Raw genomic sequence first — 26,586 nt, forward strand, 5'->3', positions numbered from 1 at the left:
TTACTAGACAAGGACATATGATCATCTGAACAAACTGTAGAAAGTGGGAATGCAGGAGAAAGATTGTATGTTGTCAGTATGTGACTGACTAAATTTGCAACAGCATATAACTTTATATATCGATTCTTCATAGGGCTGGGCGATATGGAGAAAATCAAATATCACGATATTTTTGACCAAATACCTCGATATCGATACTGCAACGATATTGTAGTGTTAACTATTGGTGCTTTCACAAAAAATTTACACAATGAGATTTTTGATAAATAATCAACAGTAATGTGGATATAATGACTATGTGTAAATACTAGAACAGTTACAACAGTCTGGTGTGTTCAGAAAATGACATAACTTTACTATAATGCAGCCTTTAAAACCAGGAAAAGACAACACTTATGCCATATTACGATATCCAAAAATCTAAGACAATATCTAGTCTTATATCACAATATCGATATAATATCAACATATTGCCCAGCTCTAATTCTTCATCTATTTAGTTTTACTGAAAGCCATGTATTACAGGGTGTATTACAGTGTTATTACCCACTAATCACATTTGAATACCTGACAAACTGTAACTAAAGCAAAATTTAAAAATGTGTTCATACTTGACTTTTTGTAATAAAATCGTTCCTCTCTTAGTTTGCGGTTAATGATATGGAGCAGCTAACTGGAGATCTTGAGTGGAAAAAATGCACCCCCTAATAGGTTGTCCCACATCTGATTGGCTCTCTGCTGTCACTCCTGCGGCCTGCCTCTATCATGAACCAGCATCAAGTGTGAAGAAATATAATGAAAGTTCCATGAGCTTTTTTCAAAATAAAACTACTTTGCACAAAGACATGGCACCATATTACTTAATTTGACTCGTACATATACTGTTTAGGTTCAACTTACTCCCATCACTGTTATTTGCAGTCAGATATCAGCGTATACAAGTTGCAACATACTGTTAGTATAGAAGGGCTGTAAAAAAATGCTTTTGCAATAGTAACTTGAATGTGCAAAAGATTATAAAAAAGTAAGCTTGGCAATTCTTTTCAAGTTTTGAACAGGTGTTTTTCTGGTTTGGTTTATTGTCGACATTCAAATTTATCCAAAATACAACATATCAGCAACTAATCAGTTAGTTGACTGACAGAAATTAATCTGCAACTATTTTGATAAGAAGTTATTGTAATTTTTCAAGCAAAAATGCCAAAATCACTGTTCAAGTTTCTTCAATGTTTGAATCTGCTGCTTTTGCTGTTGCTTATCATTGTAACTGAATATATGTTTGTTTCTGATGGACAAATGAATCTATTAATCATAAAACATAACAACAACATAACTGTTATTAACCTAGGGTTAGGGTTAGGTTAAGCCTATTAACTGTTCCCGAAGCCTAAAAATATGTAGCAGCATCATTAAAATTAATAAACTAACAATTAGTTATTAACAATTAATACTGTTCCTAGCTCGTTTTTGTCTTGTTATGTTAGGTTAATAGCCTACATAAGAGGCACAGACTAGCACAAACTGGGGGCAAGGGGGGTTTCCCACACAGCGCTTTGAAGATGGGTCCGGTAATACGAGACTAGCTTGTTCCTAGAATTGATGGCATTGGGGATGGGCTTTTAGTTTGAAGGGAAACACCGTCCAACAACCGGTATTACTCTTCATCCTCGTTTTGATTATTTTTATGTTTAGCCGACCTAGCTATCAGGTTACAGATTTGAGTGCATGCTTTTCGAGAAAAGACATGCACGTTTGTTCACACTGCTGTTATTTTGGTTTGCACGGTGTAACCACAATTCAGTTAGCCGACTAGCTAACTAGCTAGTTAGCTCGTAGCAATGTCAACGTGGCGCAGGCTGCATGTGAAGGTGCGGACGACTCATGGATTACTTACCTCCAGATGGGAGACACAACGACACACATGGCAGTATGGACATTTAGCGTTATGTCAAAACCTGAGTACAGGTCGACCTCTCCGGAATGACTTCTTTAAAGGTGGGGGACATCAAAGGAAGTAAACGTCAATGCGAGCCCCCTTGGCATTCAGAAATCCTCAAATTAATATAATTATTTGTTAATCCACAAATGTATGCATCTTGTAGGTCACACATCTGACACTCTGTTGAATTGTTAGCGATCTATTTACAATTCGGCACGCATATAATCTTCCAAGCAACACTTATTTTTTTCAAAATGTAAACTTTTACAGTTTTTCCCCACTGCTCCTTACACTTAACGTTACAGTAATTTTAATGTTACTCCTCTTATTTTCTAATATGTGAATTACTATATTTGCCGAACTGTAGAGTGGTAGCTAAAGCTTCGGAAATATCTTAAGTTGTAAGGTGCAAGTCAACATCTGCCAAATGATGATGAATTAAGATAAAGTTTCTGCTTTTGGGCCTCAGACTTGGAAGCCCAGCTGGCGGCAATGAGGAAGAAGGCGTCGGACGCCCTGCCAGGGAGCAGCTGGAGTCCCCTGGAGATAACACCCAACCTTCCGCCGGAGAGGGCCGACATTGTGATCGTAGGAGGCGGTGTGATGGGCTGGTCCATTGCCTACTGGCTCAAGCAGAAGGAGAGGGTGCGAGGAGGGGTGAAAGTTGTTGTGGTGGAGAAGGACCCAAAGGTGAGGACCCAGTATGGCAAATTGTTCATGCATTTTGCTGAATCGAATCCCATCGTTTCTGCTTACACCTTCATCAGGGGCCAAACAGGAATAATTGGTTAAAAACACTTTATGTACATTTTCATCATCTGTGTCACCTGTATTGTTGTGCTATTCTTGCCTTTGCTTGACACACCATGGCACCATCTTGTGGTTAATCCCAGTATGATTTCCAACAAATTGTCTAAATAATCAAAGTTAAACTTAACCCTAAAGTCTGGCTCGTCATTCATTTATATATTCACTGTCTCAATGCCTTGAATGCGTAGACTACAAATGTTTTGATATAGGGAAAGTTAGATCCTTTCCTCTAATAGCACATTTTAAATTGTCCTTTTGTCTTCTGCACATCTATTAAGCTGTATATATATATATATATATATATATATATATATATATATATATATATATATATATATATATATATATATATATATAAGTAGCAGACGATTGATTATATCTATCACAGACAGGATCAATACCCATGTATTACAGAAAGTCTAACAGGCCATTCACCCCAAAACCCAAATGCTATTTCAAGATGTAAGTTGTTCTCCCATAGTGTTTTAAAAGTGTGATAGTGTTATACTGCAGGCCACTGCTTCTATACAATTCCTTATTAACTGCTTCCTCCTGCATGTGGCTCTCCCCTAGTACTCCCAGGCCTCCACCGTGCTCTCTGCTGGGGGGATCCGACAGCAGTTCTCTCTGCCTGAGAACATCCACCTCTCCCTGGCCTCCGCAGACTTCATGAGGAACATCAATGTAGGTCACGTTTGAAGATGTTGTTGCCGTTTGTGTGCACCCTCGCTCAGCTTCACGGCACACTGGAAATGAATGACAAGCTTTTAAATCATTTAATGTTACAGTGACTTGTGTTATGTTAATATGTAATCAAGAGCAGCTTGTATGCCAGCTGAGGTTTGACCAACTTGTACAGTAGGGCTTGATTTCTTGTATCTGTTGGTTGCCTATAGCAATTGGTCCCAGCCAAGAAATAGTTAGGCTAGCTAGTTAAGTTAAACATTGATCTTCTCATCAAATGCTGATTTATTTCTTTCGTTACACTTTGTTAGGGTGGAAATGATTTATCTGTGTCTGTCTCTCAGGAACACCTCGGCGTGTTAGACGAAGACCCAATAGACCTCCAGTTCAACCAATCAGGATACCTCTTCCTGGCCAGTGAGCAGGTGGCTCACATCATGGAGGAGAACTACAGCACTCAGAGGTGTCACTCTTCTTTCCTGCAGTACAACTGTGGGATAACCGAAAGCTAGAAATCACTTTCCACCTTATGAAAGTGTACACAGAGACTCTCTCCATTCAGAGATTCTAGTAGCTCTAAGGCTTTAGGGGATTATTACAATTATGTATCAATAAACGATCTTACTTTGTAATTGTAGGTACGCTGGAGCCAAAGTTTCACTTCTTTCTCCGACACAAGTAAAGGAGAAATTTCCGTGGATAAACACAGACGGTGTCGTGCTCGCTTCATATGGTGAGTGCAGATAATACACAGGTTAATATTTCATCACTCCATATATATATATATATATATATATATATATATATATATATATATATATATATATATATATATATATATATATATATATATTAGTGCGCGTGCACATGAAGGGGGGGTGGGGAGTGGAGGAGAGAGAAGAGGGAAGTTGGCTAGAGGAGAGGTGTCCTAGACAACGACAACGAGCCTAGCCTCCGTTTTGTTTGACAATACTTCGAACGTCAACAAGAAGTGACGTCACCCAACATCGCTTAGAGCACCTTTAAGAACTAAAGGTATAAGCTGTTTCCCTAATCAGATTTACTAACAAAATATGTTAATTGATAATATTTGCTCTATTACCTATTGCTCTCTAACAAAATCTTTTTATTTGCACTATAATTTAAATTTAAAACTCACATATTACAATGATATTACACACATTGTACATATTTATGTATGGACTCTGCTTTTATTGTAAATATACAAAATATAAATATTGAACTTTTGTTTTTTGTCAATGGACTCTGGTGGATTTGATGAGAGCATAGATAACGGCTTCAGTTCCCCCCCTCACATAAACTTAAACAGGGCTGTTTGACCGCCCTGTAAAATGGGGAAAATATTCCAAGTATAGTGTACACTTAAACTGATATTGTTGTTTTTAGGTGGGCCTTCTTTTAGGCTAAGTTATGTTTAGCTGCTGCCCCCGTCCACAACAGTACATTGCTTAGCTTCTGTGTCGGTACTTCTGCCTGCTTCTCCAAACTGGCAGCTTGTTGAACTATCCCTTTTAAATGCACGTACAATGAGAGTGATGCACCTTGCAAACCGTAACTAGTACTAAATAAACAATAAGGAATTAAAAGTTTGCCGTTAAAATGGTCAAATCTCAAAAAAATGGGCTCAAAAGCTTTGTTAAGTCTGGTCCTAAGTGTAGTCCACCTCTGATAAGATAGAGGTTTGCCCTTAATCACAGCTCGTTAGTGTATCTTTTTCTAATTACTATATCAGATGTTTGACCAGAGGGCGTATTCCAATGTGAAATTCTAATCTTCTGTTCAGCATGAATCTTAAATTCATGATTTTTTTTTTTTTTTTAATTCATTTGACACCAGTTAGTCTGATATGTATGTGAGGGCATCAACACCCTTTTTAAATATATATATTTTTAAAGTGCTCATATTATGCTTTTTGGCTTTTTCCCTTTCCTTTATTGTGTCATATATCTTTTTTGTGCACGTTATAGGTTTACAAAGTGAAAAAGCCCAAAGTCCACCCCCAAGGGACTTACCATCTCCAACAGAAAACACTGTTCACAAACTGTTACAAACAGCTCTGTTGTAGTCCAGCCTTTACTTCAGAGACAAATGTGCGTCACTTTGTAACACACATTATAATGCTCGCCTAGCTGCTAGCGTGGCACGCCCTCATACTCTGCTTTTTAATGGCTAGTAGTCCTTACCTAGCTACTGAGCATGTGCGACTCCCAACAAAGATGGAACAGAAGTGAGATGTCTCACTCTGTAGCTAAAACAGAGAGCTCAACACACAGGGTGAAAAGAGGAGCTGCAGCAATGTGCAGTACAACATGTAAACCTATTTTGATATAACCTCTAAATACAATTATGAACCTGAAAATGAGCATAATATGAGCACTTTAAACAGCATGAACTAGTATTACCATTCGTCCTGACTTCCAGGTTTGGAGAACGAGGGCTGGTTCGACCCCTGGACTCTGCTGAACGCCTTCAGGAGGAAGGCCATCTCCATGGGAGTCATCCAGTGCTGCGGCGAAGTCACAGGTTTGTTATCGTGGCCTCTTAAAACAAAAACATCCTGCTGTAACTGTATTGTGTTAAAGAATCATCTATTATTATCTAATAGACACACAGGTCCATCATGTTAACCGACAAGTTATTTCAACACAACACCAGTAAAACCTGTCTGGTACAACATGTTGTATTTAACTATTGTAAAGCTGTTGCTCACAGACTTTTCAAGTACTCTGATTGAGTTTTGTGTAAAAGCAGATAGCTGACGAGTAAAATGTAATGTTAATCACGTTCATACAGCCAATCAGAACAAAGGATTTACCTACATCTGTTCCTTTTTTCATTCTTTTAAATCTTTTAAATCTCAGTGATGTTATTCTGCAAAAATATTATAAACATACTGTATATCATTTAGATTTTCAAAAATGTTGATTTGTGTGAAATCCTTATTATTCTCCAGTAGCAATTAACATGTCAAATGAACAACATGCGTATACAGTATATTTATAATATAAACATAGGGATGAAATAGTAGGAATTTAGCTGAAATGGAAACAAAAGAAAAACTAAGCTGGAGCAGAAGAATCTGAGAAATCACATCATAAGGAGAATGTAGTACCACATTGTCAAAATGCATGTAAAGTTATTGCAAAGAATAAATGCCAGCTTTATTCTTTGTGTACAGTCCTCATAGATGCAACACAAAATAGATAAAGAAGAGAAAAAGTTGTGTTGCATCCTGATAAATGTTCAAATTGTTCAAATCAAATGCAAATAACAGGCTTAAACTACCCTATTCTGGATTATACGTAGTGTTTCAGCTAATGTATTTTTCATCATTAGAAATACTAGTTTGAACAATCACTCTAAACATCTGGGATCTACTTCTCTGTGACTCTCTTAAATCGAGCATTTTTAAGTCATAATAATTGGATAAACTAGTAAAAGTGTAGAATTTTTACTCACTTTTCTTTCACTTAAAATTCTACTTTTAGCAGTTTGATCCAGGACTGTATGCAGCACTGAAAGCATTTGAATGATTTATTTATTTGAATTGATGATTTGTATTAGGAATTTGAAAGCACAACAACTCAAAAGAGTATCTTAATATGAAGATCTTTATTTCAATAACAAAGACCTGAGTTAGTTCTGCAGAGCAACTGCCCCAAAAGTACATGTTATTATAAACACCCCTCCCTCCTCTCACTAGTAGAAATCACATGTCTTCTTTGGAGGACAGTTCTTGGAAATGATGTAATGGTTTTAGCTTGTTCAGGTCAACCTGACCCCTTAGTTTATGTTCAGTCTGATATCCTGTTATCGACACTTTTCCATGATATGACGCACTTTGAATAAATATTACACAAAATCCCAAAGGGTAGCATTACTAAAACAAACAAAGTGGTCCTCGGAAACATACAAATTGATGAGAACAAACAAATGACCATAAATACCTACGAGTCCCCCTTGCAATCAACGGCCATTGTTCAAACTCCCTCCCTTAAAAGTGAACCAGCAACACTTCCCTCAAAGCCGCGTTAACTTTGTTTTAAAAATGTAAAGATTGCCTTTGTTTCATAATGAGATCCCAGTATAGATTATTTAATTGGTAAGAAGATGATGCTACAAAAAACAACATTTGCACTTACATGTTGCATTTCTGTTTGTAGTTTGGCCTATTTGAAGCTAATGTACTTGTGCTCGATTCTTGCTGTTTGGAGTTTGTACCTTCATGGTTGAACGCACTTATTATTATTAAGTCGCTTTAGATAAAACAGCTAAATGAAATGAAATGTAATGTAATCAAGTTGTACGTCTTATAGTTTTACATTGAAGATTGATAGAAATAATTGTAGTCTACACCCCATCCTGCAGTGTTTCCTTTATGCCTGTGTTGATGCAGAATGCGCGTATTGAACAGCTGGCCAACCGCTGGCTGATATTAATGTTTCTATTTCTTTCACAGATTTTAAATACACAACAAACGTGATGACTACCGCTGATGGCGATGAAGTGGATCTCAGGAGGATAAAATCTGTCAAAGTAAGTGGGACAGTGACTTTAGTGGATCTTATACTCAATGGTACCTGCTTAGTGACATGTGAGACAATTTAGGCTATTGAACTTCTATAAATTTGATTTATTTGTTTTATTGTATTATATTGTTTATTGATTGTAGGTTACTGTGGACATTATGGTTGGTAATTATGCATTTATGAGAGATGGACTCCCTGGGATGCACTTAAAGTTTAATTCTGAGTGCCAAGGTTCTAACATTAAATGAACTGGCAATTTATAGGGTCAAATAAAATACAGATTGGGTCTTTAAAAACAATTTTTTTTTCTTTTAATATTCTGGTCATTTTTTGGGGAAAAAGGCACATTTGTTCAGCCGTATTTCTGTGTTTTGGTAAAACAAAATATATATATATATATATATATATATATATATATATATATATATATATATATATATATATATATATATATCCAGAAAACATTAAAAAAGGTCTTTAGAAACCCCAAAAATGGCTTTCTGAATTTTGCAGATTAATATCGCAAATTGATATTGCTGCCTCTTTCTTCTTGAAAATGTAGCATCTCTTTAAACTCAAATTCTAGGTAGTATCGGTTGGGATAATGTATTCGATATGCTATCAAATATTTGGAAGTCCTTTGCTTACTGACACAGCACCACAGGAACATCATAGTGTTGTACATGTTGGCATAATGGCTCGTGTTGAGCAGGTGCAGATGCCTAACAGCCTGGAGTACCAGCCGGTGGAATGTGCCATTGTGGTGAATGCAGCAGGAGCCTTTTCTGCCAAACTGACAGCGATGCTGGGAATCGGCTTCGGCCCCAAAGACTCCATCGGTGGAATCCCACTGCCTGTTGAGCCTCGCAAAAGGTCGGTCATTGACTTAAGTGGCATAGTTTCCTTCTTTTTATTTTATTTTTTAAAGCAGCCTAATCACTGTCAAAATGTCTAGTTTACTTTGAAAGGGATTGGCAGTGCCTCAAACAGTGCAGTTCTTTAGTATTTTGACAGTTTTATTTGGACTCTGGCTAACTTTATAGTGCCGACTCTCAGCTTTAATTTGAGGGTGCTTACTTCCAAATCCGAGGAACTGTGTAACGACTGTAGCCCTTTTTAAATGGAGCGGTAAAATAGGTATAAATCTCACCCAGAGCAGAACACACACTTCAGCCCAGGTTATACTACAAAAGAAGAGGTTTACGTCGGAAATCAAAAATGCTTATAGCTTTTCTGAACGACCACACTCGCAGGCAGAGTGAAAAGCCGGCCGTCACAGAGAGTGGGAAGAAGTGATATTGTTTAAATATGGGCATAACGGCCAACAAAGTGACAGAAATACTTTGCAAAAATTAACACGCGGTGGAGGTACATTTCTGTTGCAGAAACTGCAAACAAGTGCATTTAAAAAAATACTGTAGTGTCCACTATTAGAGCCATGGTTTCATAGAACTCTCTGCCTGTAATATCAATTTAAATTCCTCCAAAAGCGGCAACTTTTTCATCTTATAATTTGATGTAAATATAATGCTAAGTTGTAATAATTGTAGTTTGCTTGAACCAAGTACAGAAATCGAGCGGTAGATCATTTTGAATACATGTCAGGCAGGTATAAAAAGGGTCCTTTTTTGCACTAAACCAGCTGCAGGTTCTCTGTAAAATCTTCACTAAATCCTTCTTCAAGCTGCCTCAAGGAGCTGCCTCTTGATCCAAATGCTTTTTTACTCAAAGCACTTAATTTTGACCCTTTTCATGGCAAAAAACTCCCTGACGTAAATTCAACTAACTGAATGTCGGCATGAAATATCACATTAGTGCTTTAATGACAAGAAAGAACAGTTTACACAGGACTGTAAGAATATGCTGAAGGTAATATTGTATCTACCTGAACTCTTTTTCAGGTATGTGTATGTGGTCCACTGTCCTGATGGTCCAGGTCTAGACAGCCCCTTCCTGATTGATTACTCTGGAGTTTACTTCAGAAGAGAGGGGTTAGGAGGAAACTACATTGTTGGGAGATCACCAGAGGAGGTCTGTTATACAGTAGTTCTACATTGTTTTCCTATACTATTTTTTATGAGTAAGGATAAAAAAAAGTTTAAATGAAAGTGAATTTTTCCGTCCTCAGGCAGAGGAGCCAGATACCAGTAACCTGGAGGTGGACCACCAGTTTTTTGAGGACAAGGTTTGGCCCAACTTGGCCTCTCGTGTTCCAGTCTTCGAGAAGCTGAAGGTAGGTTTGGGATATGTTGATATATCATATATCATCATTTAAATGTGTCTTTGCCTGGGAATCATTCTACAAGTATGCTAGTGAACTTCATTTAATTATTTCCATAATTACAGAGTTATTTTATGGATTCTTTTAAAGCCAATACTGATTTTTTTTTGTTAACCCTATTATTATTATTATTATTATTATTATTATTATTATTATTATTTTAAGATTATTTTTGGGCATTTCTGCCTTTAATGGATAGGACAGCCTATATGTGATATAAGGGGAGAGAGAGGGGGAAGACATGCAGGAAATTGTCACAGGTCGGACTCGAACCCTGGACCTTCTGCGTTGAGGAATAGTCCTCTATACATGTGCACCTGCTCTACCAACTGAGCTAACCCGGCCACGCAGATCAAATTATGAGTTTACATTAAGCAGTTAAATTAATAAAAAATTCTGTCAGTTTCAGCACTCCATCCTCACTAAGTTGGCTTTTTTTTAATATATATATTTAATGTTGAATCACATTGGATCCTTTGACATTTTCGGTTGTTCTATTTCTTAATTATTATTATTATTATTTGTTAATTATTGTCTCATGACACAGCCTTTTTGTGATTTACTCTTACTCACTCAACAAAGTACAATATAAAAGTTTTATATTGATCAGTGCAATGTCATTTTATAATAATCAACACATTTTTCGGAAAAAAGGGCTCGAGTTGTGTCATTGCACGTCTCCATCGTGTATATTTAGATAAAAAAAATTAATAATTGTTTTTGAGCTACTTGAATATAGTTTTCTGAATATCTGACTTTGTACATTTGTGAAAACAGGAAAAACTTGAAAGGAACATATTTTCTTTTTAATTGCACGGCTTGAAATTAGGATCTGTGCACATTTTATCAACAGAAACAAGAAAAAAAGGTAAAACCATCTTCTCTTTTTCCCTCCCTCAGGTGAAGAGTGCGTGGGCAGGTTTCTACGACTACAACACCTTCGACCAAAACGGCATCATCGGCATGCACCCTCTCATCAACAACATGTACTTTGCCACGGGTTTCAGCGGCCACGGCCTGCAGCACTCCCCCGCGGTGGGGCGATCTGTGGCCGAACTGATTCTGGATGGAAACTTTACAACGTTGAACTTGAGCGGCCTGGGCTTCAGACGCATTCTGGCCAATGAACCCATGCTGGAGAAGAACATCGTATAGAGGAGCTAGGACCTGGACTTGTACCCTTCACTCTCCTGCGAATGCCAAATTATTACAACTTTGCTCATCAAAGTTTGGTATTTTTGTAGTTTTGAACATTATTCTTATCAGTGACATTGAACTCACCAGATTAATTACTGCGATCTGGGAAAGCTATTACAGAAAATGGCTAAATAATACAAATGTTCACTTTCTAATACCCCTTTCACACCGAGGGCTCAACCAGCGCTGCAGGCAGCAGGCTGTCTGACTTATTTTTAGTAATGTTCCCAGATTTCAGCCTTTACTTATTATTTACCATCTCCAAAGTCATAGGAATGGACTCTTTTTTTTTTTTATTTGTTATATTTCTTTTTCTTTCTTTTTTTAAGATTATTTTTTGGCCATTTTTAGGCCTTCATTGACAGGACAGCTGAAGAAATGAAAGGGCAGAGAGAGAGGGGGGGATGACATGCAGCAAAGGGCCGCAGGTCTGAGTGGAACCCGGGCCCGCATCGAGGAGTTAACCTCTGTATATGGGTGCCCGCTCTACCAACTGAGCTATCCGGGCACCCAATTTGTTCTATTTCTTAATTATGTGTTCATTATTGTATCATGAAACAGCTTTTTTTCTGATTTACTGTTACCCTCTCAATATAGGTTAATATCAAAGTTTTATATTGATCAATGCAATGTAATTTTATAATAATAATGTTTGTTTGAAAAAAGGGCTTGAGTTGTGTCATTGCACGTCTCCACTGTGCATATTATAGATCCAAAAAGGAATAATTGTGTTTGAGCTACTTGAATATAGTTTTCTGAATATCTGACTTTGCACATTTGTGAAAACAGAAAAACTTGAATGAACATGTTTTCTTCTTAATTGCACGGCTTGAAATTAGGGTCTGTGCAAGAAAACAACTTTGGTTTATATATTTACACAACCAAAGTCAAACTGGATTGATGGATTTTTTTACGTGCTGGGATTAAACAGGGTTTTCCACTGACAGCAGTAGAAACAATAATGTTTTTTGTTTTCTTAAAGGTCCCATATTGTAAAAAGGGAGATTTCAATGTCTTTTTTTATTCATTAAAAAGCAGGCCAAGGTGCTATATAAATACTGTGACAATATCAAAACGCTCAATCAGAGAAATGCATACAGTCTGTATTCAGAAACTGTTCTTTAAACAAGCCGTTGGGACTTTCGTATGGTTGTGATGTCACAACCATCCTGTACATAGGTAGAAAGTACAGCTACAGTCAATCCCCGGCTGCAATGACGGCGCAGAGACTCTTGAGAGGCAGATGTAGAAGACCCGGAAACATTGATCAATCGGAGCAGACTGAACTTTTTCGGAGGAAACAAAGTAAAAATATTTCACTGCTGTGAATTCAGTGGTATTTGAATTTCAACATAAAGTTTCGCAATTAGGTATTCAGTTGCTTATGTATGTGTATGTGTGTGTGTATATATATATATATATATATATATATATATATATATATATATATATATATATATATACACATACATTTTTACAGTATTTTCTACTGCAAATGGAGCAATCTACAACATAAGAGGTATTTCAGGTGTTAAGGTGTTGTATAGACATTGTGCACCAGATGGAGCCAATTCTCTGTGTGATTTTTGATATCAAGTAACCAGCGGAGCATCCTCCCACTTTTAGATCACATTTAAGGCAAACTGTTAGCAAAATTTTATCTTGGAAGACAAAGGCAGAGTGATTATTTTTTTTAAGTCAGTAACAAGAAGAAAGAGAACAGATCAGGGACTTAATTAAACAAAATGCCAATAATTAGTTTATTCTAAATCTATTTAAAACCTTTGCTTTGAAATTGTACTATGAACGTATCACATACGAATGAAAATAGCCAAGATAATCATGTTATAACTAAAAGGTCATGACGTTCTTGTAGAACATGAGCAATAAAAGCACCTAATTGAAGACCCTGATACCCTATAAAATATGAATGCTCTGTGCAGGATGTACACTGGATTAATGAGATGCATGCATATTAAATTGTGGTGTCTGTTGGTCTTAGCTATAAGGTTATTTACTCAATATTAGCTTATACAAGCTGTATTGTTTAATACTTTAATGCCTCATGTTATTTTGTCTCATGTAGCAGACTAAGCTTACTACTGCTCTCGCGATCAACATAAATACTACCTTTACCTGAGTAAATGTAATTAGTTACTTTCAACCACTGAATACAATACTGCTTATTTGGGACCCTTTTGCATCTTGCAACTAAAGAGTGGTTTCTGAGCATCCCCCTCCTTCCTCCTAACATTAGGCATTGCGACAACAGCGACGGCCACATCCTGCACATGTTAACTTCCTGCAGCAAAATGCAAAACACACCTGCAAAAAAAAAGATGTAAGAGTAAAAACATACAGTCATTGGTAAAACCACATCAAGACTTTTACTTGAAGAGTAGCGATCCCTTCTAAAAAAAAAAAAAAACCTGTACCAACCTAAATGAAGATCCTAATCTTACCACAAAATATTCAAATCATACATTGAAAGCAGGACTGCAAACTACAGAGTGTGGGTCTAAAGTGGATGATGTTGCCATTACAGACATGTGGAGGAAGGTCTGGCAAAGCGAGACTATTACAGACACAAGAAATTCAAGATACACTCATACGCTGCAACAACAAATCATTTCCTGAACGGATTCTTTAGATTTCTGATCATACTATTTATTCCTCTTTGATGATCAAACTGTCACTTTAAATTTACCAGCAGTGGGTAAATTATTGCAATGTGAAATTAGAATATACAACCATAGAACTACTGAGCATAGGCACAAGAGGGTTACAAGTCACTAATTACAAGCAAGCAACACCATTGTGCACGTGGAGGGTTAGAATACAAAGGGAATCCACTGAGAGCTGATGGGGAAATCAACATGTAAAGTTGTTTTTGACCAGTAACTTCCTGTTGTCGCTGCTGTTTGCTGTCAACTAGTCCAAACCTGGTCCAAACCAAGAAATTCAGCACATAAACCCCCACTACAACAACAACAACAACAACAACAGCTTTTCACACTACAGTTTTGTAAGGATTAAACAAACAACATATAACAAGGTCATCAGTGTGCTTTAGAGGCGCTGTAGGCAGGTTTTGTGACCTTTGGACAAGGCTAAGCTAGCCATTTCCCCCCATTTCCAGTTTTGTGTGACGTTAAAGGGATAGTTTGGATCTTTTGAAGTGGGGTTGTACGAGGTACTTATCAATAGTCAGTGTATTAGCTACAGTAGATGGCGGCAGACTGGCCGAGAATATCAGTTTAAGTAAAGTAAACACTATATTTAGAATATTTTCACCAGTTCAACTTGTCGTCAGACAACTCTTTTAAACGGGCAACTGAAGCTGTTCAATCCATCTATGCTCTCTTCAAAGCCACCAGCAGGACTAAGTACCCAGGGCCCTCGTGTAAGGAGGGCCTAAAAAGATGCTAGAATGAATAGCTGTGGATGCGGGGAGGGACCCATAGAGAATGCCTTTCTACAGGGCCCAGAATTCTGTGCTATGCCTCTGCCGGTTCCCCGTCGTAAAGGGCTGTTTGAAAGCAAGGTAAAGCAGTGGAAATATTCTAAATATAGCGTACACTTAAACTGATATTGATTTGTTTAGGTGGCTAACATACGTTTTACTTTGTGCCCCCATCCACAGCAGAACATTGCTTAGCTTTTGTGCCGGGACTCCTGTCTGCTTCTCCAAACCCTGGGTGTGCTGACCACCATCTACTGTATGTACCTTATACAATCCCACTTCAAAAGATCCGAACTATCCCTTAAGTTAGCTGGGTGCTGACGGTAGCTCCATATTGAGCGTACAGACATGCCTATTTAACTCTCTGCAAGAAAGCAAATGAGCTTATATCCCATCATATTTAACTTCTCCTTTAATGAGAGTATTATATCTATACTGGCTGTTATATTGAAAATGTACAGCTAATGCTTAAAACTGTGTGGTGGCAGAACGTTAGTACAGTAGGCTGTAAAAGTCTTGCAGGGTCTCTGCAGTTGAATCAATACAGGAGCAACACTGTCTGCATCTTCATCCATCTCCTGCTCCCTTCATTTACATGCAGTTAATGGCATCTGTATCCATCGCTGAGGGGCATATTATTAATTCAAGCCCTCCCTTATATCATAACATCATGGAAATGTGCTCCACAAATATGAAAATGGCCCTTCTGAAGCAAGGAGAATATAGCAAAGACATTTTGTCCCTGCAGCTCTTTATTTTGATGCAAATGTGATTCAGCCTTGCAGGTTCGAATGAGGGGGGGAAGGGGGACCACGGGAAATGCAATTGAGGGATTTCTTTGTGAGGCCCTACGCAAATCCCAAATGTTCTCAGGGCTGAAAACAAAAACCGCATGGGTGCTGCACTGGACACATAGGCCCCTTCAATAGAAGCACCTTCTGCCACAGCACTGAGGGCTGAATATGTCTCTCCTCATGTTGCTGAGAATTTACACTGACAACAACTTCAGCCGTCATAAATCCAGTGCTGATGAAGCCACTAGTTGTATTATTAGACTTTTTGGTGACTATTTGAGGGATGAAGGGAGTCACCCTGAAGTGACGCCCTGTGAGAGCTCTCTGGCTGGCTCCTCTGTCTGTATGAAGCCAGTGTATACGGTGGCATGTGGCTGGGCTTAGGAAATTTCACTGTGGATTAAAATCTTTCTAACGCCTCCATGGCCACTCGCTAAAAGAAAGGAGTCTGAAGTTCCAGCGGAGATCCAGTGAGCACTCTGGGCCCATGGTCTCACTTAGCAGGTACGTTGAAACTAAACTTTTGAAACTCTCTTTACATAATTGAGGGTGAATGAATTATTTACATATTAGACTAGTGTCAGGAGTTTTAAGACATCTTTCAAGTACTCTTTCTCTAACAAGCCAAATGAGTGTATAGCCAAAACACACAGTGTTGTTTTTGCTTAAGGATTAAGAGGAAAGTTACTTTAACATTTTTATAACATAGAGATTGTCTACGAGTGTAAACTTTTTGTAGTTTTCTCACTGTGGTCTGTAGCAGAATATACAATAGTGGCTTTGCCAATTTTGTAAAACAAAGAACTAAAGGAATCCGATGCTAACGGTACTTCTTTACTAAGGGTTTAAGGCTTAATAACAACAACAATAGCTCAAGCAGTTTTCCTAGTTTGTCCAACACCAAAATGATGTAACAATAATGAAATATGTATGTAATGAGAAGTTAATGAGGCTGTTGATTATAATAATACTTTTGTGTAATCACAAACTGTTAGACAGCTGCTAACAAATACATCAAAATAGGTTTTAACAGGATTATTTTGGATTGGATTGTCTAGAAACATTTTATTCAAAACATAGATGTTTTTTTAAGTTTTAGTGCCATTTTTGTCAAAACAAACAAGTTTCTTGAATGTAAAGTCTGTTATGTAAGGCTTAAAGTGGACCACGTTTTTCATCATGCACAGTACAAACATGTAACATAACTACCACTTGTAGGTTTGTACTAAACAGACATACTTCCTATCTAATGATGAATAAGGGAAATTAGATGTCATTAATTCAGTGCCTGTTTATTTGCATATTATAACTGACAATGGAATGGCTGCTATTGAAGCCATGCCACCCATCAATCACTTCCATTTGCCTGAAAACAAGTCTATCAGAGACATTGATTGACATTGAGTTAACTTGTTACAGCTAAAGTTGGGTTCAGGTTAAATAATAAAGGCTGGGAATATTATAATTTTTTTTTTCATTGTAAACAAATCCCATGAAAAGACCAAAGCCAAGTTGTAGTTCTGCCATATTTAATGTTACTCAAACAGGATTTAATAGTGCATTTGTTACTATTTTCAGCGGAGGATTAATCCACATTTGGTGCTCTTGTGAGAATTTACAGCAGCATGATTGTAAATGTGTTTGGAACTCTATGGCAGGGAGGAAAAAGATATATCAGGCTTTGGATACACTCACAATACATGTTAGTAGGATCATTTAATTGTAGATAGATAGACATTTATTGATCCTTTCGGAAATTCATCTTGCACCCCACAGCTCATCTGATAGACAGACAGACAACAGACCATAGACAACAGACAGGACCGCTAAACACCCCCCCCCCCTCCTCCCAGCACAACAACAATACATATTTATGTTTATGCTGGTAGGAATAAATGATTATGATTAATTAATTAATGATTACCCTATATCTTCTGCCTGATGGCAGCACCTCATACACCTGGAATAAGGGATGTAGCCCGTCATCGCAAATTGCTTGTCCTTTCCTCACCACCCTGGATTCGCAGATCGTGGTCAGAGAATTTAACTGATGTCCAGCAATCTTGCTGACCATGGCCTGGTCTTGTTGGTTTTGTTATTCTCATTGTGTGGACAGTAAGAAAAATATAGAATATCACAGATTTATGCTTCACAGTAAGCGAAAACACAAATTGTCCACAGCTGTGGTCGTTAAAGTGTATTGAATAATCGAATATGTGGAAATATTCAACATGTTTTTTTACATAGCCTGTTTAAGGCTCAACTAGCTGTGCTGTTGGTCTCTTCCTTTTTTCCCAGTCAAAGTATTTTTTTTCTAGGGATGCACCGATCCAATACTGATATCGGATATCCGGCCATTACTGACTCTAATAGCTGGAATGGGTATCGTGGACAATCAGGCCGATCTATTCGATTCTATTATATTATATATATGTTATACTTGAAATTGAATTCCTGTTGAAGTTTTCACCAATTTGTTGCTGCCTTTAAAAAAGGTTTACACCTGAATTGCAATTCCTGTTAATTTTGACGATTGCTGGTGCACAATTTAGTATTTTAATATTAAATAACAAATCAGTAAATTTATATCCATGTATGTATTTGTTACATTTTGTTTTACAAAGTTAGGAAAGTTTAAGTCAGGCCTGATGTTGCCTTACACATAAAAAAAAGTGATCCCAGTCACTTCCACACAGTGAGGCACACAGCTTATTGATTAAACATTGGTACCGGATCGGTACTTGGTATCGTCCAGTACCAAGTACCGATCCGATGATTGTCCACGATTTTGGTATCAGGACTGAAAAAGTCGGATCGATGCATCCCTAGTTTTTCCTTATTAAACATAAACCTAAATTTACCTAAGTCTAACTTAGTTTCAGGATAATGGGTGTCGTAAGATGTACAGATGAAGCCTTTCAACATTGACCTGACTTTGACTAGTATTTGGTACGTTCCTGCTCTGAAATATGTGTATTAATCCTGCCCTCTCCAGCTCAAGGATGCTCCAGGTGCTCCAGGGTCACATCCAGCCAGCTGGACACAGAAGCTGCAAATCTCGCCTGGTCACCAAAGACGGGCACTGCAACATTGAGTTCGGCAACATTGAATACAGCAACCACTTTGCGTTCCTGGTGGACTTCTGGACCACGTTTATGGAGATCCGCTGGCGTTTCATTCTCCTTCTGTTTGTGGCCTCGTTCACAGGCAGCTGGTTCATTTTCAGCCTGCTGTGGTACTGGGTCGCAAGGAGCAACGGGGATCTGATGGGGCAGAACCGCACAGATGGACATATCCAGTGTATAGACAATGTCAATGGCCTGACAACAGCGTTCCTCTACTCCCTGGAGACCCAGACGACCATTGGGTACGGTGGCAGGGCGCTAACTGGGCACTGTGCCGGCACTGTGGCTCTAATTATCATCCAATCTCTAGTTGGCGTCTTCATCAATTGTTTCATGTGTGGCATCATCTTGGCAAAAATCTCCTTACCAAAAAAAAGGGCAAAGACTGTCACCTTCAGCGACACAGCTGTCATCTGCTTGAAGAAAGGAAGTCTGTGTCTCCTGATCAGAGTGGCAAACCTTCGAAAGACCTTATTAATCGGCAGCCAGATCTACGGAAAGCTGCTTAAAACAACAACCACATCAGAAGGAGACACCATCATTTTGGACCAGGTGGACATTGACTTTATGGTCGATGCTGGCAAGGATAACTTGTTTTTTGTTTGCCCTATGACCCTTTACCACGTGATCAACAGATCAAGCCCATTCTATGAGCTGTCAGCCGACTCTCTTCCCCACCAGGACTTTGAGTTGGTGGTCTTTTTGGACGGGACAGCCGAGTCCACCAGCTCCTCCTGTCAGGTCCGAACCTCCTACATCCCTCAGGAGATCCAGTGGGGATACAGTTTCCTGCCCATCATCTCCCGCACCACGACGGGAAAGTACCACGTGGACTTCTCAAACTTTTCCAAAAGCGTCCGGGTCACCACGCCACACTGCATCCAATGCTTTGAGACAGACGCAGACCATAAAAACCACAACGGCCACAACCAAGAAAATCACAACAACCAGCAGAAGTTGGGGATTGACAACTTGGGGTTTCAAGTGATAGACATTCACGATTCTGTAGACATCACCAAAATGTGAGCGGTTCGGAGAGGAGTTTCAGGATGTGGGTTTTAAAGTGTAAAAAGTCACTTCCTTTGATGCAAAGTTTCACTTTAAGTCAGACTTCCTTGACGAGGAGTAAACTGGTAAAGAAATATATGCTTCCTCCAGTGAAGATTTGAATTAATTGTCGACTCTTTTTTTGCCTCTAGGCTGAAACATTCAACGCGTGGATTAACACTCAGACATGAGTGCGCGTTAAGCACTTTGCTCAGCAGCTCATTACAATCAAAGCATCTTTGGGACTTGTGACTTTGTCTAGGTAATGTGTGGAAGAGGGGAACAAAGTAGGATTGAAGTTTTGACGCATGGAAAATGAAAGGGGTAAAATACTGGATGGCACAGTGGGTACTTCTAGAGGGGATTAGGGCCTGAGTCTGTTATAATGAAAAACTGTGTGCTATAACAGGCTGTGAAAGGAAATAAAAAGTAGGACAGGCCTTTTGAGTTTTCTCATTATTTCTACTAAAACACTAATTTAATTAAATAAACAAAAACTTGTATGCATTGATAATTAGGAAACTGTGGACATAGCAGCTAAATGAGTTGATTTATTTGTGAGCAGTCTACATTTTAAAAAATAATATTGTGTAACACTGAAACATCTTCTCAGGGGAAATAACAACCTTAGTAGGAATAAACCTTTTTTTCTACAATTCATTGACTTTTTGTTTATTCTTTACATTGTATATGTCAACATTTGCAACAACACCAGAATTATGATTGACAGTGGTGGAATATGAAAGTACATTTGCGCAAGTTCTGTACTTACAGTACGTGCAAATTTGAGGTACTCCTACTTTACTTGAGTACGGTATTTCCATTTTATGCTGTTCAATATTGCTACTGCACTACATTAAAATAAAAATTAGAATGTTTTCTGGTTTCCTTTAGAGTTTTATTTATATTGTAAACTGAATATTTTTGGGTCACTTTGGGCTTTAAAATATTCTGATTTCGGACATTTTATATACCAAACAAATAATTAATTAAATGAGAAAGCAATGTACAGAATAATCGATTATAAAAATGATCGTCTGTTGCCGTTTTAATGTAAAGTAGTTAAAATAAGCTCAACCTTGACCAACAACAATACAATTGTTTATAATCTAATATACAATAACCCTGACAACAGCTGCAAGTACTTTTACTTTTGATACTTTAAGTACTTTGTACGTTTCGCTGATAATTTTACTTGAGTAGGAGTTTGAATGCAGGACTTTTACTTGTAAAGGAGTCAGTATCCAGTGCCGTACTGAAGTACAACTTTCAAGTACTTGTACTTTACTAGGGTATTTTCATTTTATACTTCTACTATTTCACATTTTTGAGGCAAATATTGTACTTTTTACTCCACTACATTTGTTTGACTTTGCAGATTCAGATTATTAATCCAAAATATAAATAAACATTTTTATGATGTATTGTTATGATTAAGATACCCAGCAGTAGCCATATAAAGTGGCTGAAATTAGCTCCATATTTACCATTATCCATCTTCTATTCTTAACTGCTTGACTACTATCAAACAGTGGTTATGTGACAACTTTTTGCTTCTGAACTCAGATAAAACAGAAACACTAATTGTCGCTCCAGAAAGTAGAATCCTTCAGATAAAGCAGCATATTGGTGTCTGTCCAGTCGAGCCTCAGGAGCTTAGATGTTGTTTTTGATTCAGCCATGTCCTTGGAGCACCACTCTAAACAATTAGTCAGAAACTGTTTCTTCCAACTGAGGAATATTTCCAAATTAAGAACACTAGTGTCAAAGGGTGAGTTGGAGATGATCATTCATGCTTTCATTTCCTCTCGCTTAGATTACTCTTAACAGTCTTTTTACCTGTTTGAGTAAGAAGGAGCTTTACCGTCTCCAGGCTGTTCAGAACTCTGCTGCAAGGCTTTTAACTCACATTAACAAAAGAGCACACATCACACCTGTTTTAGCAGCACTTCACTGGTTACCAGTCCAGTATAGAATTCAATTTAAAATCCTGGTCCTTACTTTTAGAGCCCTGCATGGTCAAGTTCTTCCCTACATCTCTGACTTGATACAGCTTCACACTCCCACCCGTAGTCTGAGGTTATTAGGTCAGAGGCTATTAGTGGTTCCCCGCACTCAGTTTAAAACTAGAGGGGATCGACCATTCCAAGTAGTGGCTCCTAGGCTGTGGAATGTCTTGCCTCCCTCTCTACGTTGTGTGAATTCTGTCAAATCTTTTAAAAAGCAATTAAAGACTGCTATTCAAGCAGGCTTTTAGTTAGTCGAGGTGTTTTTATGGTTGTTTGTTTTCTATTTGTATTTAAATGTTCTTGTATTTTAATTTGTTGTATAGTATTACATTTTACTGTGAAGCACTTTGCGATTTTTATCTGTGAAAGGTGCTATACAAATAAACTTTACTTACTTACTTACTATTAGTTTGTATATTCAATGCTAATACTTATTGCTAATACTTACTTATTTTAAGATTTTAAAAGAATTTATACTTGTAACAGAGTACTTCCAGATTGTTGTATTTCTATTTTTACTTGAGTAAAAGATCTGAATACTTCTACCACCACTACTGGTTATTATTTTCAGCATTAAAGGGGATTAAAGTATACAAGGCAGTGAGGACTCATCCTGACGACTTCGCAGTATAAGATGTGTATAATGTAAACACAACATCCGTGCTTTTGTCTTATCTCTTTATGAGTAATCCGTCTTTCTTCACTATTGTATATGTTATACATACAAAAAATCTAGCAGAAACTGACAGCCAGCATTCCCACTAGAGAGCATCAGAGAGCTGCTATGATTTAGCATGATTAGCATAAAAAAAGTATTATAAACAATTAATGCTGCGATACAAATATATACAGTATATTTTTATTTTCAAACTGTCCCAGTTCTGCCAGCAGACTCTCTTTCATATGCTCAGTGATGTTTGACACAAACATTTGATGCTCACACTTTTCCCCAACGCCCTGCGGTTGTGCATCACTGATACAGTCACCTACTGCTTCATGCTGGAGTGATGGACCTTGTTATGGCAGCAGTGTGTCTCTGCAGGTGATCCAGCAGTGGAGTTTAAGACTGGCTCCGACATTTTCTGTCAGTGAGGCAGATTCTTCTGAAATAGCTTTCATCCTGCTCGGATTTACAGAGGCGAGTTAACTGGGCTTCATCTGCATAACAATGAAAAGAAAACTGGATTGGCACAGTGAGTCTGAAGCAGCTGAGAAGAAGAAGAAGAAAAAGAGGGGAAAAAGCCAGACAGAGATGAGAGGGCTGAGCGAAAACACACAGCAGTGTATTTTAATCTGACAGAGCCACTGATAGCAGTCACATTTTATACCCCTATGTGATGAGAAAGTAAGTCCTCACATCTATTAAATCAACCACTGACCTTAAATGTAGAATATGGTAATTATTAAATAACAGCAGCAACCAAGGTTTTTTTTTAAGTCATGTATTAATCCAAAATTATATTAATTATAATTACATCAACCATGTTTCATTTCTGGGATTGTTCAGGTGCCGCCTGAAATTCCGCCGCATGTCCCTCATTTGGCCGGAGGTCCATCACCTTCCACTTTCTTTGTGTTGGAATTTCAAACTCCAGCTAGACTATCTGTCCAATCTGAGTTTTCTGTTGCACGACTAAAACAACCTTTAGACGTACATGTTTCACCAAAACAAGTTCCTTCCGGAGGCTATTTGGCAGAGGCACCGTAGCTACGTCTGGCGCTTAGCGCTGCCGGTGACGATTGTGATTGGTTTAAAGAAATGCCAATAAACCAGAGCACGTTGTTCTCCCATCCCGGAATGCTGTGTGGACCTTCCTCCGCAGCGCTGTGGAGGAAGGTCTGGCAATGCGAGACTATTTTCTAAATAACTCAGTACTACTAAAACCACCATTTTTTCTGCTTGCCCATTGTAGGCAAGTAGGTAGTGAGCTAGCTAGTTAGCCGGATATGCTAACGCCAAAGCAGACAAGCACAATCTTAACTCCAGTCCTTACACTTTAGCTCTTGTATTTTTGATTCTAAGGAATAAATAAATTAATAAATAAACCACCATCCAAACTCTTAATATAAAGGTTATCGTTCTAACGGAGGAACTATATACAGTATATACCATTACGGTTGCTTGTATATATATATATATATATATATATATATATATATATATATATATATATATCTATGACGGTTATGAAAAATCGCTGTTCGGGGGCGAGGTTTAGCTAACAGTCAAATTTACGGAATCGTTTTTTTGTGAAAATTTGCTCTGAGGGAATATGTTGTTCTGTAAGACAGTTATAGGGCCACGGTTTGACTGACTTTTGATAATAAAGTCAAAATATTTGTATTATGTTTTAATTTTAAAGTCGTAATTATGATTACCGGACATTTCAGTCCAAACACTAGTCTTTTGCGAAGAAAAATACTGGGGATCAACTACTTGACTTAAGCTCATGACAAACAGGAGGAAAAAATTCAAATCAGAATGGCAAATTTATTTTATTGACAACTCCTGGATCCACATGGGAAGCAAAATGGAAATCATTTCACATGTAAACATGTTGTTTAAGGTCACTTGAATGTTTTGAATGTTGGCAGGACACACACACACACACACACACACACACACACACACACACACACACACACATACACTGCATGAAGAGATGTTATCCCACTTAAGTCTTCAATAATATGTCAACATGATCGTATAGATTGCTTATGTAAAGCTGAGCATGCAGAAGAACTTTCCCAGCAGCCTTCATTTATACACCAAAATGATTGTTAAATTATTTATTTAATTCATGAATTCATTAGAGTATATTTTTACAGTAAATTTTCCATGACATCGTTTAGATCGATCATGTTGAACACACCAGAGGCCTTGTAGATTACAGTGTTAATGTCCTAAAGAATGATACCAGATGATTTGGTATTCATACTGCTTACAGCCCATTAATGACCATTATTAAAGGACCATTAAAGACTAAATATCTATAGTTATAAAATGTTGTTTTTAATGCTGAAATGAAACGATGAATCACTAACAATTTTGATAGTTGAGTCATTTATCAAGCAACAATGCAAGACTGCAATCCAAACATGGTCTGGTTCCAGCTTCTCAAACAGGAGGGTTTGCTGCTTTCCTTGGTTTTATATCATTATACATCGAATATATTTGTTTGTTTTAGACTGTTGATCAGACAACAAACTATTTGAAGACGACAGTTATCATTAGTTGCAACCCCAGTTTTTTATATTTTATTATTTACCCTTTGTTTTTATGTAAAGTTCAAATGTTACTACAGTGTTGTTAATTAATTCAAAAGCACGTCATCCTGACAACCAAACGCAGGCATGTTGTAAAAGTTGTGTTTTCCTTTGTGGAAATACATGTTCATCAGTCATATTCTTAACTAAAATGCCAGGTTCCTGATTTGGAAGGTGCAATTTTATCTTAGTTTCCTAAGCAGCGAGTATAAAATTACATCTTCTGACTTATAATTAGATGTACAATAGCTCACAAAAAGTGATTTACACCTGCAGGCAATTTAAAATCTGTAAATCACCTTTTATTTTTGGACTGAGGGAGAAAACGTAACTTTCACTCAGAAAGGAGTGTTAATAAGGCCTGCTGGCTGTGAGATAACTGTGCTAACCACTGAGCAACTGTTCTTGCTTTTAATTAACTATTAAATGATTAATTAATTAGTGGAGCTAATGGAGCTACCTTTAATTGAGGACCTATTTCTGGTGTGTAATTACCGCTGTGCTTTCATTTTACCAACACTCACACCACCTTCAGTTCCCAATAAGACTGAAGTGGTGTCTGCCCGTTTAAAGCAGCAATTTTTTGGGGCTTTTCCACCTTTAATTTTGACAGGACAGCTAGGTGAGAAAGGACAGAGAGAGGGGGAAGACATGCAGGAAATCGCCACAGGTCGGATTCGAACCCTGGACCTCTGCGTCGAGGCATAAACCTCTCAGTACATGTGCGCCTGCTATACCCACTGAACCAATCCGGCCACGACAGCAGCAATTTCTGACTTTTTTTTTTTTAAATTTTGTACTCCAGCAAAGATGACTTCAGTTTCCCCCATGTAAATTTTAGCTGTCTGACGAAGTTTTACAGACAACTTTATAGAATATGATCCATTGTTACAGAGTAAACTACCAAAAGTATATGAAGTAGTTTAAATTAGCTCCACCTTGAGCAATGGCAACATTAAAGTACCGCTTACATATTAATACAGCAATAAGAATGATCCAAAAATATAACACTGACAGAAGCCACTCTGCATTATGAGTACCTTTAATTTTGATACTTTTAGTACATTTTGTTGGTAATACAGTACTTTTACTTAAGTCAAATTTTGAAGCAGGACAGGAGTATTTTTTATACTGTGGTATTGCTATTTTTACTTAAGTGGAAAAGATTGAAGTGAGTGATGCAGCTGTTTCTGCTTTAGTGGTTGTGAGTGAAGAAAATGTTGCACAATCTGTTTAAACTATTGTTCTAGAAATAATGTTTTCACTGAACAGATTCAATGCAAAAATGTTCAGACGGTCGACCAGCTGGTCCGCTGCTGCCAGCAAAAATATTCATCACATTTACGGATTAGAAGCTTCTTAGCCATACAGAGAAAAGCAGGACTAATGTACTTGATATAAATATTTAAGCATGATTGTG

The 26,586-nt window shown here is 37.7% G+C and overlaps 2 protein-coding genes across 2 annotated transcripts; both read left to right on the top strand.

The window, feature by feature from the left end:
- Positions 1-1,581: 1,581 nt before the first annotated feature.
- foxred1 (FAD-dependent oxidoreductase domain containing 1) lies at positions 1,582-11,496 on the top strand. The gene is made up of 11 exons (XM_031308124.2): positions 1,582-1,995; positions 2,409-2,629; positions 3,323-3,433; positions 3,778-3,896; positions 4,072-4,166; positions 5,876-5,977; positions 7,914-7,990; positions 8,696-8,856; positions 9,885-10,014; positions 10,112-10,216; positions 11,165-11,496. Exons 1-11 carry the CDS (start codon positions 1,839-1,841, stop codon positions 11,417-11,419), a joined length of 1,533 nt encoding a protein of 510 aa, XP_031163984.1. The 5' UTR covers positions 1,582-1,838; the 3' UTR covers positions 11,420-11,496.
- A 4,333-nt stretch (positions 11,497-15,829) lies between these two features.
- Positions 15,830-20,546, top strand: kcnj1b (potassium inwardly rectifying channel subfamily J member 1b). Its single transcript, XM_031308137.2, has 2 exons — positions 15,830-16,222; positions 18,714-20,546. The coding sequence occupies exons 1-2, from the start codon at positions 16,206-16,208 to the stop codon at positions 19,867-19,869; spliced, it is 1,173 nt and encodes a 390-aa protein (XP_031163997.2). The 5' UTR covers positions 15,830-16,205; the 3' UTR covers positions 19,870-20,546.
- Positions 20,547-26,586: the final 6,040 nt, after the last annotated feature.

This window comes from Sander lucioperca, chromosome 13, assembly GCF_008315115.2.
Source record: "Sander lucioperca isolate FBNREF2018 chromosome 13, SLUC_FBN_1.2, whole genome shotgun sequence".
In the NCBI taxonomy this organism is placed as follows: domain Eukaryota; kingdom Metazoa; phylum Chordata; class Actinopteri; order Perciformes; family Percidae; genus Sander; species Sander lucioperca.